General features: G+C 38.9%; 2 protein-coding genes across 3 annotated transcripts; both read right to left on the reverse strand.

The window, feature by feature from the left end:
• Nucleotides 1-211: 211 nt before the first annotated feature.
• Nucleotides 212-6106, reverse strand: LOC121697346 (GTPase KRas-like). 2 transcript variants are annotated; one of them, XM_042078837.1, is made up of 5 exons: nt 5611-6106; nt 2852-2969; nt 2548-2726; nt 1906-2065; nt 212-1802 (listed from the first exon to the last, which is right to left on the reverse strand). In XM_042078837.1, exons 2-5 carry the CDS (start codon nt 2960-2962, stop codon nt 1689-1691), a joined length of 564 nt encoding a protein of 187 aa, XP_041934771.1. In that variant the 5' UTR covers nt 2963-2969; nt 5611-6106; the 3' UTR covers nt 212-1688. The 2 variants fall into 2 exon arrangements, with proteins under 2 accessions (XP_041934771.1, XP_041934772.1); XM_042078838.1 differs by lacking the exon at nt 5611-6106 and adding an exon at nt 5373-5568.
• A 797-nt stretch (nt 6107-6903) lies between these two features.
• Nucleotides 6904-13474, reverse strand: LOC121697345 (lamin tail domain-containing protein 1-like). Its single transcript, XM_042078836.1, has 10 exons — nt 13389-13474; nt 11301-11328; nt 10715-10784; nt 10434-10483; nt 10105-10288; nt 9502-9685; nt 8948-9067; nt 8585-8784; nt 8341-8485; nt 6904-7059 (listed from the first exon to the last, which is right to left on the reverse strand). The coding sequence occupies exons 3-10, from the start codon at nt 10780-10782 to the stop codon at nt 7027-7029; spliced, it is 984 nt and encodes a 327-aa protein (XP_041934770.1). The 5' UTR covers nt 10783-10784; nt 11301-11328; nt 13389-13474; the 3' UTR covers nt 6904-7026.
• Between the last annotated feature and the right edge of the window lie 436 nt (nt 13475-13910).

A 13910-nucleotide genomic window follows, 5' to 3' on the forward strand; every position in this document is an offset into this window, starting at 1 on the left:
GTGTTGTAGGTCAGTGCAGTTCTCTAATGACTGCAGAGTGCGTGTGGATAGAGTGAAATTTACTCTACTTGGACTTATTGGGGAAATGGGACACACCTCTGACTGAGTAGTTATGTGCACTTCAAGAGCAATGGACATAGTCTATTATAGGTCTATATGGCCCATATTGCACAACATAGAATATGGACTTAAACGCATTATTTAAATAATCAACTGTTCTAAAATTTTTATTAATGGCACCAACATTAGATAGGTGTGGAACAAACAATATAGCAATGCAAATGTTACACATCACACAACGCATGATGTTAGCCTAAGAGACATTTAAAAATGAAAAACACATAATCAGCTAGCCAGTCTTCTCACTTTCCCACTTATAACTGAAATAACTGAACGTAATGTATTCATGACCATTAGGTGCAGGTGCTTTTTTTAACTATAGACCATTCAGGACACAAAACTGTGACAAAACAAACAAACAAAGAAAAACGATAACTACATTTATGTACAACCATCAATGCATTTGAGAGTGTGAAAGTACATTGGTACTTTTATACATTAATGCTGTTGGGGTCAATTCCCGATTACACTCTAACTTTAATGATAAAATAGGATTAGAAGGACCACTCATAAACAAATCAAAACCTCAGTGAAACCTTTACAAACAGGTTATAACTGTTTAACATAGTAGACAAATGCGATACTGTACAACGACACCCTGCAATTTTAGTAAAGATATTTTACAGCATTGTTAGTTTAGGCATGGCACAGACAAAAGAATGCTCCATGACATCATCAACATAAAGGCTTGTGCACTGTTGCAGAAATCGAATAGCAAAAAATTTAAAACGAACGATAAATGTCTCTGCATTTGCTCACTACATTGTGAGCGACCAAGTGTTCATTGGAAGAACCTCACGTGTCATTTTCACACACAAAAACGAAATAACAAAAAAAGTTGTCATTGTGAAAATCTGTCAGGTGTTTAAGTCCTCAACACAAAATAAGGGGATCTTAGCGTGTTATTCTGGGATCAACCAACCAATGTCCTCAATGACTGAACAACGCAAAATAACATACTGGTGCTGTCCATTTAAGTTCTCGTCCAGTGGCTTTATTCATGAAGCACTGAGAGCTGACCTGACAGAACGGTACAGTATTTCGTCATATTCCGATTCCAGTAGATTGCTGTAAAATGCATGACAGTTCTCGATGGAGAACGCCCTCCCACAATAGTCAGCGTCAGAGTTAAATAGCCATTCCCAGACTCCAGTGAGGGGAATTAGTGTTTGAGAAGACAGTGGACAGTATGTGCTAGACTCTTGAACCTCCCTTGTGAGGAGAATATTCAGGAGAGGAGACAGTGATCACACATAAAGCAGGAAGAGGAGATACCATGTCCATTTCGGTAAGACTTTGGGGTCACCAACTGAACACAACCATCCGACAGACACAGGTAAAACACCAAGAGGGAAACCGATGCAGCAGTTTGCTGGGGTACTTGGATGAGTTTACAGTGGATGAGTTTTTGTGAAGTTCAGTAATGCCACACTTGTTAAAAAGCACACTTTGGCATTTCAAGAAGACAAAAAAAGAGTTTGTTTTTAATTTGGTTTTCTCCAACAGCGTCCTTAATGCAATAGTGTGTGTTTGTGCATGGGAGTGTGGTTCACTTCAACACTCGTCCTTCACATGATGCTACACTTAGTCTTTGATTTCTTCTTCTTCTTGCCTTCTTTACTCATTTTCTCTTTGTGTTTGCGAATTTCTCGCACTAGTGTGTAGAAGGCGTCATCAACACCCTGTGGGAAAATAAGCAATACCATAATCAATGTTTAGAAGCTGACATATAATAACTCAATACAATACAACCATTGTTCTCTTTTTGTCTGTCTTGCTTCATACCTGTCTGGTTTTGGCAGAGGTTTCTATGAAGGGGATCCGATAGCTCCAGGCTAGGTCCAGAGCCTGCTTGGAGTCGACAGTCCGAGATGGAAGATCACACTTATTACCCACCAGGACCATGGGAACATCCTCTGAGTCCTTTACCCTCTTGATCTGTTCCCTGCATGCATAGTACAAAACATCATAAACAACTGTTTCATGAACATTTTCCAGCATATCCATCGATACATGAATGCCATTTTCACTATTATTTAGTTTGTGTATAAAATGTTTAACACCTGCATAATCTATATCATCTACCCAGTTTATTCCTGAGCCAAAAAAAAATGGGTATTGCTATGACACTTCAGTAATCCAAAATTTGTTTATATTTCTGGCCGAAGCTGCGGTGTGGCTTCATATGCTAGAAGCCATGTGAAAGTGAACTTATACCTTTTCGGTCAGACATATACTAAATATTCCTTTTGAGTGAAGAATTGTAAACATTTTCAAAGAAATATAACAATGAAGTTAGCCTACTGAGATTGCAAGTTATAAAGAAAATGGATGGAAGATGAAAACTGAAATGTAGGTAGGTTTCAGGAATAAGGTGGATAACAGAGCAAAGTTATCTCAAGACCTGACCTACAAAACCTACAATACCTGTAGTGGTGGATATCCTCAAATGACTTGCTATTGTTGATAGCGAAGACACAGAGAAAGCCCTCTCCTGTCCTCATGTACTGGTCCCTCATGGCGCTGTACTCCTCCTGTCCTGCTGTGTCCAGGATGTCCAACAGACAGGTCTCTCCATCAATCACCACCTGCTTCCTGTATGAGTCCTGGAAGGGGATAGGTCCAGACCAGCATGTTGGGTGGGGCATATTGCTATGGTACAGCAATGGCTATCTGGATACTGTATTATCTACATTAGTGAAATCACATCACTCATTAGTGTTTCATTCACCTCAATTGTAGGGTCGTACTCATCAACAAAATGGTTCTGGATGAGCTGGATTGTCAAGGCACTTTTCCCCACGCCACCAGCCCCCACTACCACCAGTTTATATTCCGTCATTATTCACCTGGGGAACAGAGGCACATGAGTCATAATTAATACATATCCTACCCTCAGACCTTCAGGGGGAACTTCCCAAACCTAAATCGTAGGAATGTCTATTAATCCTTTTGCACATAACACATGGATATTTCATCTCTTTCAAAGCACATTCCAGTTCTATTTAGGGAAAGCACAATTTCACACAAAGGTTCTTGGGTGTGTCCCAGTTATAGAAACAGCTATAAAAGTTCTCCTTTCTGATGAGATGTTTTGGAGATTTCATTTGGAACACTTTTGACAAAATGCGCAGCTCTGAAATGACCTCTTCAAGTCAGAAGAATCCCTTTTTACCAGAAAAGAGTTTTTCCTGTGAAGAATGTCTTGTATAAAAACTAGCTTGAAGAACAGTTAATGTCTTTTAACCCATACCATTCCCAGGAGCATGCATTTCAACAATACTGGTGCTTCCTTAAAATTCTATCCAGTGGTAAGAAAGGTGTGTACTGCCAATGTCTACTTCAACCAGATGAGTGACAGGAGTACATACCAAGTAGCATGACAACCATTGGCATATTTCCAAGTTCACCATACTGTTACAAAGCTGTGAGTGAATTAGAACATTGCTGCTATGCTAGCGGAAACTTTTACTAGTACATGTGCTCAGAAGTCACAATCTTTCACCATCATCAATGACATCAATGCTAAAATACTGACTCTGCATTTCCTCAAAAGCTTCAGCATGGAATGTTTTTTTCCTTTCTTGACGAGTTTCATAACTGACAGTTTGTCAAAGCAGATGCTGTGTTGCAACTTGTGACTTCACAAACTACGATGACTCACTCGTCCTAATCTGACAGGTGGAGAGGGAGACAGAGATGTCGCTACCACAACCAGCTCTGAGGATGTGGCTTACAATGTGCACCTGTGTACCTCAACATCATCCTGACCCTTAACTTGGACTTGGTGTTTTCTTTTTATTTCAGGACATTTAATTAAAATAAATATCTGCAAATGGTAGTAACTAGTAACGTGAATGACCCCATATCCAGATGTAATCAAGATGATAATGTGGTATGATGACATACATACTAGACCATATCATTTACAATTATTTTGAATACAGCAATACAATAAAATAAAATAAAACACACCTTTCATTTGTTTCAGACGTTCAGAATATGTTCAGAATAAAGTTTTAACCAAGTTCTTTAAAATACGCCTTTAGGCCTGCTTTAAACAATGTCAAAAAAGGTTAAGATGATTTAGCTTTGCTGTATGATAAACAATTCTTGATATGAGGCACACAAAAAAAAAGAGTATCCATGAAGATCATGATCATGTGAATTTATATTTCATTGCTAATTATAGCTAAGGGACAAAGCGGAGACAGATATACTGAACTAGACGGCACATCAGTTCAAAAATCAATAAAGCAACAATCAATACGATTTTTTCAGGTCCACCAAGTTTGCCACTGTTAAACAAAAGAAAATGACATCCCATCAAACCATTTACTGTATGTACTTCATCAACCTTTTACTGTGTCGACTTACAAGTATTAAGAGTGAATGCTGATGCAGATGTTAAGGTGTTTTTCTAAGTCTAACCCATCATCTTTCCATCTGACGTTTTTAAAATGTAAAGTCTCCCTCCTACTTTCTCATGAAGCTTTACATTGTAGCCTGAGTACATGGTACGGACCAACCCGTTGTTGTTGGTTAGTAGACAGTCCTACCTTCTTTTTATGTTAAAGTTTAAATTAAATGGTCTTCTTGTCCCAGGTGCATTGGGCAGATCCCTAGGGCATGCAGCAGGCCTTAATCAAGTGGTTAGGACATTTTAGCACAATTTTGTGGTTTCCAGTCAGATCTATTGATTATTGATGATAATGTTAGGGAAATGTGAAATAAAGCTTATGGTAAATGACAGATTCAAGCTCTTATAATAAAAAGATTAATTCAATGAACATATCCTGACATCAGTTAGGCTACATGGTAGCTCAACCCTGATCATAGAATTCTGTAACATGTAAGGCAAAATAAAACAAACATGTTCTTACAGTATGTGGGCTGAACTATAAAAAATAACGACTAAAACAATATGTTTTTTTCAAAATTCTTACCACTGTTATGGTAATGTTAGGTACATTTTCAAGTTTGCACCTTGCAGAATAATGTTTCATTTGAAGGTTAAATGCCATGTCTAATTCCACTAAACATTTCTTACAGTATTGGCTAAAGTGTATCGCCCTGCATGTAGGTTTGCTGCTGGGCAAAAATGTTTAATCATTTGGGTGTGTTGGATTCATTCGTCAGCAAAAACTCATTTCCAGTCATAAACAAAAGCAACAAAACTGACACTGTACCCATATATCCAATTATTCCAATTGTGACATTCGTTGTTAAATCAATTAAACAAAATTTCTTACCTTCTGTTTTCCTTTTACAATGTAAAATAGACTAATTCAAACTTCCCTCGGATGATATCCTAACATTTTTCGGTTAAAATGGTCATTGACGGTTGAAGGGATGAGACCATTTTAGACTACTACTGTAAAATCAGCGACATAAAAGTGAAACACTATTCTGACGGCTGGTTTGTTGGCCGTCAGAGAAAACAGGGCGGAAACTGAGAATCAGAAAAGCTAATTTTGAAAGACCACTTACCCAGACAACGTTGAATAGGAAGCCGGTCCGTTCGGTGGTTCCCCAAATGTTTCCACATATGAACTGAAAATGCTAGGGATTACCCTGACTTCAAGGTGTTGAATCAGAGCACGAAACAGTTCACACCCCAATTGTCACGGGTAAAATGGTGTAAAATGCAGTATGCTAACCAAAATAGGCTACAAATGTGCGGACCTCTGGAGTTTTGCGTATGGCTTGCACTCAACTTAGATCAGACTGTGTGTAGTGACCGTGCGCAGCCCACCTTAAGTGGAGAACATTTGTTTATCATGCCCGGGTCAATAACTCGACTATAGGAAGAGTTCAGTTTTATTTCAGTCCTCAAATCTTTACGATTTCTCATTAGTGTTTTCCAGTAGGTCTCAATTTGAACACAAATCTGTCATATAACAGTAAGACAAGGTTCCATGGAAAAAAATGCCACAGTACGAGACAATAGTGAATTGCCTGCCGTACAGAAGCAGGGAGACGATTGAGGAATTCCGTTTCAGTCCTCAGCGTTTAAATAGGATCTATAAATACACGCAGCATAGTTCACATACTACGTCAGAGCAGATATCTACTCTGATTCGTTCATTCCCTGTCAGTTAACTTGGTATGCAGAAAACAAAGGGTGTGTTCAAAATTGTCCAGATCCAGGAAGGCGAGAAGTCATTCAATGGTTAGTGGGGAGTGTCACAAGAATGTATGAAATTAGTATACAGAGGTCAATAATTTTTTTATGCCAGACTTTATTGTGGTGTGGTAGAGTGGTAAGCTTAAGTGCATCACAGAATGCGTTACTGTATAATGTCCCTGCCTTCTTAAATGGAGATTATTGTGATATTGCTGTAGGCTCTAAATGCAGATGTCCATTAACTTTGTGTGAATATCCTTCAGACTTTTAAAAGGAACTATTATCTGGTCAAATATGACTCATAAGTAAATGTCAAATAGGCTAAATGGAAATGGAAACAAAACAAGCAGTCTGTGTACAGCTTTCCTTTAAAATTTCTGTGAAATTCTAGAAAATAAAATTACTATTGAGACTGCATTTTGAACAGAGGAATATATAATTATCAAAAGTAATGGTTGTTGAAGATGTGCAGTAATCCTTTTAGAATGACTTTTGGAGGCTTTTCCACACTGTGGTATGTTTTGTATGACCATTCATGTAGATATATATATATATATATATATATATATATATATATATATATATATATATATATATATATATATATATATAGGCTATGCCTATATAATTACACCTAATCAATTAAGTAGGGGTAGTCTTTCTCTAAAGCACTTTATTGCACAATCTACATTAAACACAATCTTTATTGTTAGATATGTGAAATAATCTAGATATGCTGTTTACGTGGCTTTAAGGTTTAAGTTGCACCACTGCTCCACTCAAAGGGGTCCAACTACCCCTTCTCTGCATGCCTGAGAGGAAGGAAAGGACATTCTCAATAGTTTTATAAGGACAGATCACAGAAACAACAACAAACACCTTCCAATGCTCAGAGTATTGTACAAAGCTCTCTATATGAACTTTTATGATAAGTTGTTGGACCCAAAATCACAGTGGAGTATGCAGGCAAGTGTTACACATGTTATTATGTGTAAAATATAAATAAAATATAGGCTATTATGTGTAAAATATAAATAAAATATAGGCTATTATGTGTAAAATATAAATAAAATATAGGCTATTATGTGTAAAATATGAAATATAAAGACTGGAGTCACAACATTGCTGAAGGAGGGAAAACAAATCTTTGTGACCAACAGTTAGGCTATGCAATTACAATAAAGACGCTTGCTCAACATTATGTACATTTAAAGAATGTTGATGGAGAAAGGAGGGTGAAGAAAGGAGGATGGAGAAAGGAGGGTGGAGAAAGGAGGGAGGGTGGAGAAAGGAGGGTGGAGAAAGGAGGGAGGGTGGAGAAAGGAGTGTGGAGAAAGGAGGGTGGTGGAGAAAGGAGGGTGGAGAAAGGAGGGTGGAGAAAGGAGGGTGGAGAAAGGAGGGTGGAGAAAGGAGGATGAAGAAAGGAGGGTGAAGAAAGGAGGGTGGAGAAAGGAGGGTGGAGAAAGGAGGGTGAAGAAAGGAGGGTGGAGAAAGGAGGGTGGAGAAAGGAGGGTGGAGAAAGGAGGGTGGAGAAAGGAGGGTGGTGGAGAAAGGAGGATGAAGAAAGGAGGGTGGAGAAAGGAGGATGAAGAAAGGAGGGTGAAGAAAGGAGGGTGGAGAAAGGAGGGTGGAGAAAGGAGGATGAAGAAAGGAGGGTGAAGAAAGGAGGGTGGAGAAAGGAGGGTGGAGAAAGGAGGATGAAGAAAGGAGGGTGAAGAAAGGAGGGTGGAGAAAGGAGGGTGGAGAAAGGAGGGTGGAGAAAGGAGGGTGGAGAAAGGAGTGAGTATGTAAGTGATGGAATCCTCTGCCTGTTCATTGTCTCACACCGTCTTGTTTGGTGCATATTTCTTTTCCATTGCCTGTAGTTAACATCAAGAAAATATACAGCAACTGACTCCGATAATCTGTGCTTTTGTCATTCGTTGTTCTTCAAGGACTGCAAACATATTTTTAATCAACTAGCAAAGCAATGAAAATGTACCTACCTTAAACCATCGAATAATTAATAAATAGCTATATAATGACTCTAAGTAAATATCTGCGGAAAAATATAGTTCAACAATATATATCAAACAATACCTTGGTAAATTCACCTTTTTTTGTGAGCGTCTTGGCTCCTGCATTGGTATGTTTGTTTTGGTATGTGCCTGAGGCCAGACGCTGATGCAGCAGGGGTGAGTGATGGAGGAGGGGCTTTGGGCCCACGGGCTTTGAGAGACTCTTTTCGCATCTGTTTTCCTGTCAAGTACATGTCATAGCATCATTTGAATGGCACACAGGAATAAGGATAGTTCACAATTTAGGCCATTTTTCAGTGTGAGATTGTGATCAATTCACCTTCGCAGGCGTAGGAAGGGTGGCGGGTCTGAGTGTTTGAGATGAGGTTCTTGCTTTGCTATGTCTTGTGGTGTGGCCCTCTTACTATCTCCTCTTGATAGAGAGTGGCCAGCCCTGCTCTGTGGTTTTCTCTCAGGTTCCTCCCAAGCTTGGCATGTTCTCAACATGGAGCGCCGAGCTGGCCTGTACCATGCCACTGCCTAACCACCCAACAAATATACAAACAGCTTTTGATGAAGATGATGAACATCTGTCTGTTGATTTTATTATATGTTTTTTAACATATAAAGTGAAGTTTCCTGTCTATAGAATATGTGATATATTACATGTTTTTTTTTTACTTTTTGAAAGAATTGTGCTCACTTGACCATTTGTCGTACACAAGATAGTGGTGTATTCAGGGCTTGATCCAATTTGCGATAGTCCAGTCCACACATGATCATTAAAAGAATGTGCACAAGGTCTGCAATGTTCTGACCAAACCTTATGAATAAATGAAAAAGAGAAAGTATGTTGTCACTGAGATGCTTTGGTGATATCCTAGTTATGTTTTTTTTTAATTATTAAAAAATAAAAAAGTGTTAATAATATGATTGTTGTTTTGTACATGTCATGTGTGTTTTTTGTGAATCCTCACATATTCCACTCAATGAAATTGTGCCAGAGAAAATTTGCACAATATTGAGGTCTGTTATGTTCTATATTCTATGATTTATGACAAGAAGATATAAATGCAAAAATCCTTAGAGATGTTGATTACTGATCTTGCTCTTAAATCTGGATCTTCAAAGGGTATGGAGTGTTTCTCTTTACACTTGCTAGATATTTTCTGCATAGATGTGACCGACCAGAGATATGACATAGAACATCCTTCGGCACGGAATACAGACTGTGAGTCTTTCACACCAGTGACTCACAGTGATTGAGGCTCCAGGTTGAATGAATGTTCTCGGTGGGAAGAGGAAGCAGTTGACAGGCTGTCCCTTAATGCTCTGCTGCAGGTAATACCCTCCGATGTCCTGCTCTGTCTGGGAGCAGTTCCCAAGCCTCACAAAATGTCCCTGAGCCTGGACCTCCATGATTTTCATATGACCTGTCGTACTGCAGAAAAGGTAATATATATTTCAATATGTCCATTATAGTTAATGTCATTTAAAAAATGCATCTCTTAGTGCCATTTAAAATGAATAAGATTAGCTGCAAAATATCATGTAAGGAAAAATTGTTTTATAATGGATCTCTAATGGCATCAGAGTTTGGAGGAGGCCTCTCTTCATTGTTTCAGAAATTTTCAGAAAACAACAATTGCAATTTCACTGAAATATTCTGTTAAAACTGACTAGAACTTACAACAGGTCAAGGGTGAAACTAGACCATAATGCAGAGCTGACAGGCTAGTTATAATGCACAGATTATGAACTTGGTATAGCCTGTACTTTTGTAAAGAGGCCGATAATATGAGCTAAACCATAATCCTACAAATCAGTTTTAATATGGCCCTAGACTGCCCTAAGTCTTGCCTGGAGTATTCCCAGACATGTTGTTTGGCAGTAGCTGGCCTCCTTGCTTTCTCAGTCTTAGCGGGGGGACCTTTCTCATTGAACCTGTTGTAGAAAATGTCCCAGATATCCATGGAGCAGGTGCTTCTGGAAAGGCTTAGGGCTGTTACTGGCCGCTGAGCCAGTGCCAGCCTTCTGGGATGGCCTGCACAGGGGATGAAGGGCAATTCAGGACCATGAACTGAGCTAAATGTAGTATAATATACACCATGATATTTACAGTATAACGTTGAGGAAAACCCAGGTTTTAAGTGAACATTATGAACACATTTTCTGCAGTATGGACATACCTCTTGCATGGGTATCCACAGTTGTCAGTGGCCTCCTCATACTGCCCACGCTAAAAAGACAGAACCCGGTCAGATGCTCGGACTCTACTAATCCAGTGTTCCGGAACATATACTACATTTCAATGTCATGTCAGGCATAATCAACTCAATTCTGAATGGCTGCCATATTATGTGCCCAATTCTATTCAAGAACTTGTGTTCTAAAAACAAACCTTATAATCATAAATGGAAAACATTAGTTAAATGTTCACAATAGTATCACAGATTATTTTCGTTCTGACCTGAATGTTGGAGGAGAAGCCATGTCCTTGAAAGAGTTCCTACATGCCTCTGCTGGCTTCTCAGGCATGCCTTGAACAGTCCAAGAAGAAAAGATAGGGTCTTAATGAAATGCACTAAGAAAGCGATTTTCAGTTAAAGTGGAGGGATTAAAGGAGAATGAAAATGGGCTGACAACTAAAATGGATTCAGGCAAAACAAAGATGTAACACCTTACATACAGAAACGTCAAAAAGTACTTGAGTCACATAGCATGCAGCACTAGGAAATACACATCATAGTAAAGTATACTCCAAACCCAATGGAACTGCATCCAACAGTTCCAAATAAGGTTTAAAGACTTTTGTAGCCTATATCTACCATAACCTGAAGTGTTTGAGCTATTTATAGAGAAGTAGTGCTGCTGCTGCATGTCCTGTACTTTTGTACTGACCAACCAATTAACTCTTTACATGTAGTGCCAAATACATAACAACAGAGGGCAGCATTGGCCTCATAACAAAAGATGTCCTGTTGAGGAATTAATATTTGAGGAATTAATAAAAAAATAAATAAAAAAAGCTATAAATGAAAATTACATTGACTCACTGAGGTGTCTTGTACAAATGTGTGAAGCCTATGTGTGAGAGCAAGAGAAATGTGTCAGTTATTTTCTACATCTTTCTCAACAGTCAACATAATAAGGACAGCATTTAAATGTATTTGTTTTTCAATGAAAAGGAGAACAGAGTTGGGTACAGTTTCCACAAGGAACAAATGATAAAAGATAATCTGGAATTAATTACCAACTGTAGCAGAAGGAACAGTAAAATGTCAAAAGTTCTGTTAGGATGTGACAGTGATGAGACAGGATGTAGGACAGATAGGGTAGACAGAGCCAAGGGCTCTGAGATTATTATTAGTCCTTAAGAAAGCAGAAATGAGTGTCATGTGTGTCAAATTGCTCTGCCTAGCGCAAGTATGGATGAGTCTACCAAGCATACTGGTAGGTAAAAAATAAAATCACATAGGCTACAATAAATCTCAAAAGTATAAATCTCAGAATGAAGTACAAAAAACAGATGGAACAAATGCCATACCATGGAGCACCATGGAAATTGTTGGGAGAGGAACATTAAGTTCTCATATAACACAGCTGTTTGACCAGGGAGCTAGAGAATTGATATACACTGCACCTAGACTTTATTTATTGATAATTTCATTACATCTTAATGTTACTATTTTCAAAGTTTTGATGAAGCTGTTTTCTTAAATACAACGAATAGGATGAATTCCATTCCTAAAAATCCTTTATCAAAAGCATAGCAGCTGCCAGGTACTAGGTTACTAGTGGAGAGAATGGCACATGGTTCACTGTCTGTCAAGATTAAGATCAGAGCTTTACTATTTATGCCATTTCTCCACCCTCTTGACTGTGACCCAACATAATTTATATGTCGTTATTTCAGGTATTTTATCAGCAGCTTTCCATGCCCAACATATCCAAGGTACAAGGATACAAGGATACAAGGATACAAGGAAGTTTATTGTCACATGCATATAGTTACTGGAAGTAAGAAATGCAGTGAAATTGACGCAGGCATGGGGTCTCAGCCTATTTGTGCATTTATGGGGGGGGGGGGGGGGGGTAAAAAGTGCAGTAGAAGAGGGTGCATAAGAAAGGTGGGGGAGGATTGGGATTGGGGGGGGGGGGGGCACCAACAAAGAGCACCCAAGAGCAACAGGGGCAAGGAAAAACTCCCTTACCAAGGAAGAAACCTTAAGGCTAGGCAATCAAGGACATGGGTAGATGGAGGAGAAATCAAAAATAATAAATAAAAAGTTCTATGGAGATGTGCAAAAGTTGGAGAAAGTCGGATATGTGTGTGTGTGTGTGTGTGTGTGTGTGTGTGTGTGTGTGTGTGTGTGTGTGTGTGTGTGTTTTGAGGTGTGATGAAATAAGAAAATAAATAAAAGGTCTGTAGCATAGGGAGAGGGATGAAAAAGTGCTAAAAGTCTTGTAGGTGTGTGTGTGGTTTCTGTTAAGAGTCCTGTGTGGGTGGGTGGGGGTTGACTGTGTGTCTGAGTGTGTGTGTATTTAAGGGAGAGCGCCTTATCCAAGAGGCTGTACTCCTCCTCTCTATATGTCATCCTGGTAAAGAAGGTCGGCTGTGTGAGAGAGTGTCTGAATTCACCCAGCCACAGATACAGTACGTTGTCCTTATCTATGTCACAAAGTTAACGACAAGCCAAAGAAAATGTCCAGTTTTGAATAGTTCTGGATCTAAACTCACCACACAGGAATGAACATTAACATGTGATACAAAGGTTTTCACTTTGGTTTCGAAAGACCTCTAGTGTAGACTACAGCCTTTCTATTCACATGGCAACACTGAATATACTGGAAGGTCAAATAATCCTGTCTATTGTCAATAGTCTGTGCGTGCATGCTGTTCATGCTATCATGATAACATTCTGTAAAAATAAACATGCACCCTAACATAAATAATTCAGAAACACCTCCAAAATAATAGATTGCAATTCAAAAATGGTTTGTTGTCTTGTCTTGTGAAATAGCACGGCTGCCTTGAATAAACCCTCCATGGACTTTAGTGTGTTAGAATGATTGTCAATGCAGGAATGTTCTGATTGAGCAGCAGATAATGTCCAGCATGGACTGAGAAAACAGGCACTCACCCAAGCACTGCAGTGAGCAACCCCAACAGAGCTGCCTGCTTTTATCAGCTTCACAAGGTTTAAGCCACAGAGGTACACAGCATCACTCTGCCAGCCAAGGAATGTGTGGAATGTCTGCATTTCATTATGATGTCACAATGAGAAAAAAAGATGGATAATTTCTTCTTCTTCTTCTTCTCCTCTCACTCTTTATAGACTCTTTCAAGAGATTTCCATTATCAGCATAATAGTTGGCCCCACAAGGCTTCCGTTTTAACATTCCATATGTTATCTTAATGCAGAGGAAGTAGATTGGGAACCAAATAGAACGTTCCAGCATTGTTTTTGTTTTTATTGTTGAAAGGGTCTATAGCAGTAAATATTTAGGACGCCAGTGTATCAACGTTTGTCTTAAATCCAAAGTCAAGTTCCATGCCAGAGTTTGTTAGTTCAACACAATTTTTTTCTTACAGTATTGAGTGCTAATCTGTGGGCCATGTGATATACAGGTCTTAAACTATAGAGGGCAAAGTGTCTTTCAGA

Source organism: Alosa sapidissima, chromosome 22 (assembly GCF_018492685.1).
Source record: "Alosa sapidissima isolate fAloSap1 chromosome 22, fAloSap1.pri, whole genome shotgun sequence".
Classification (NCBI taxonomy): Eukaryota; Metazoa; Chordata; class Actinopteri; order Clupeiformes; family Clupeidae; genus Alosa; species Alosa sapidissima.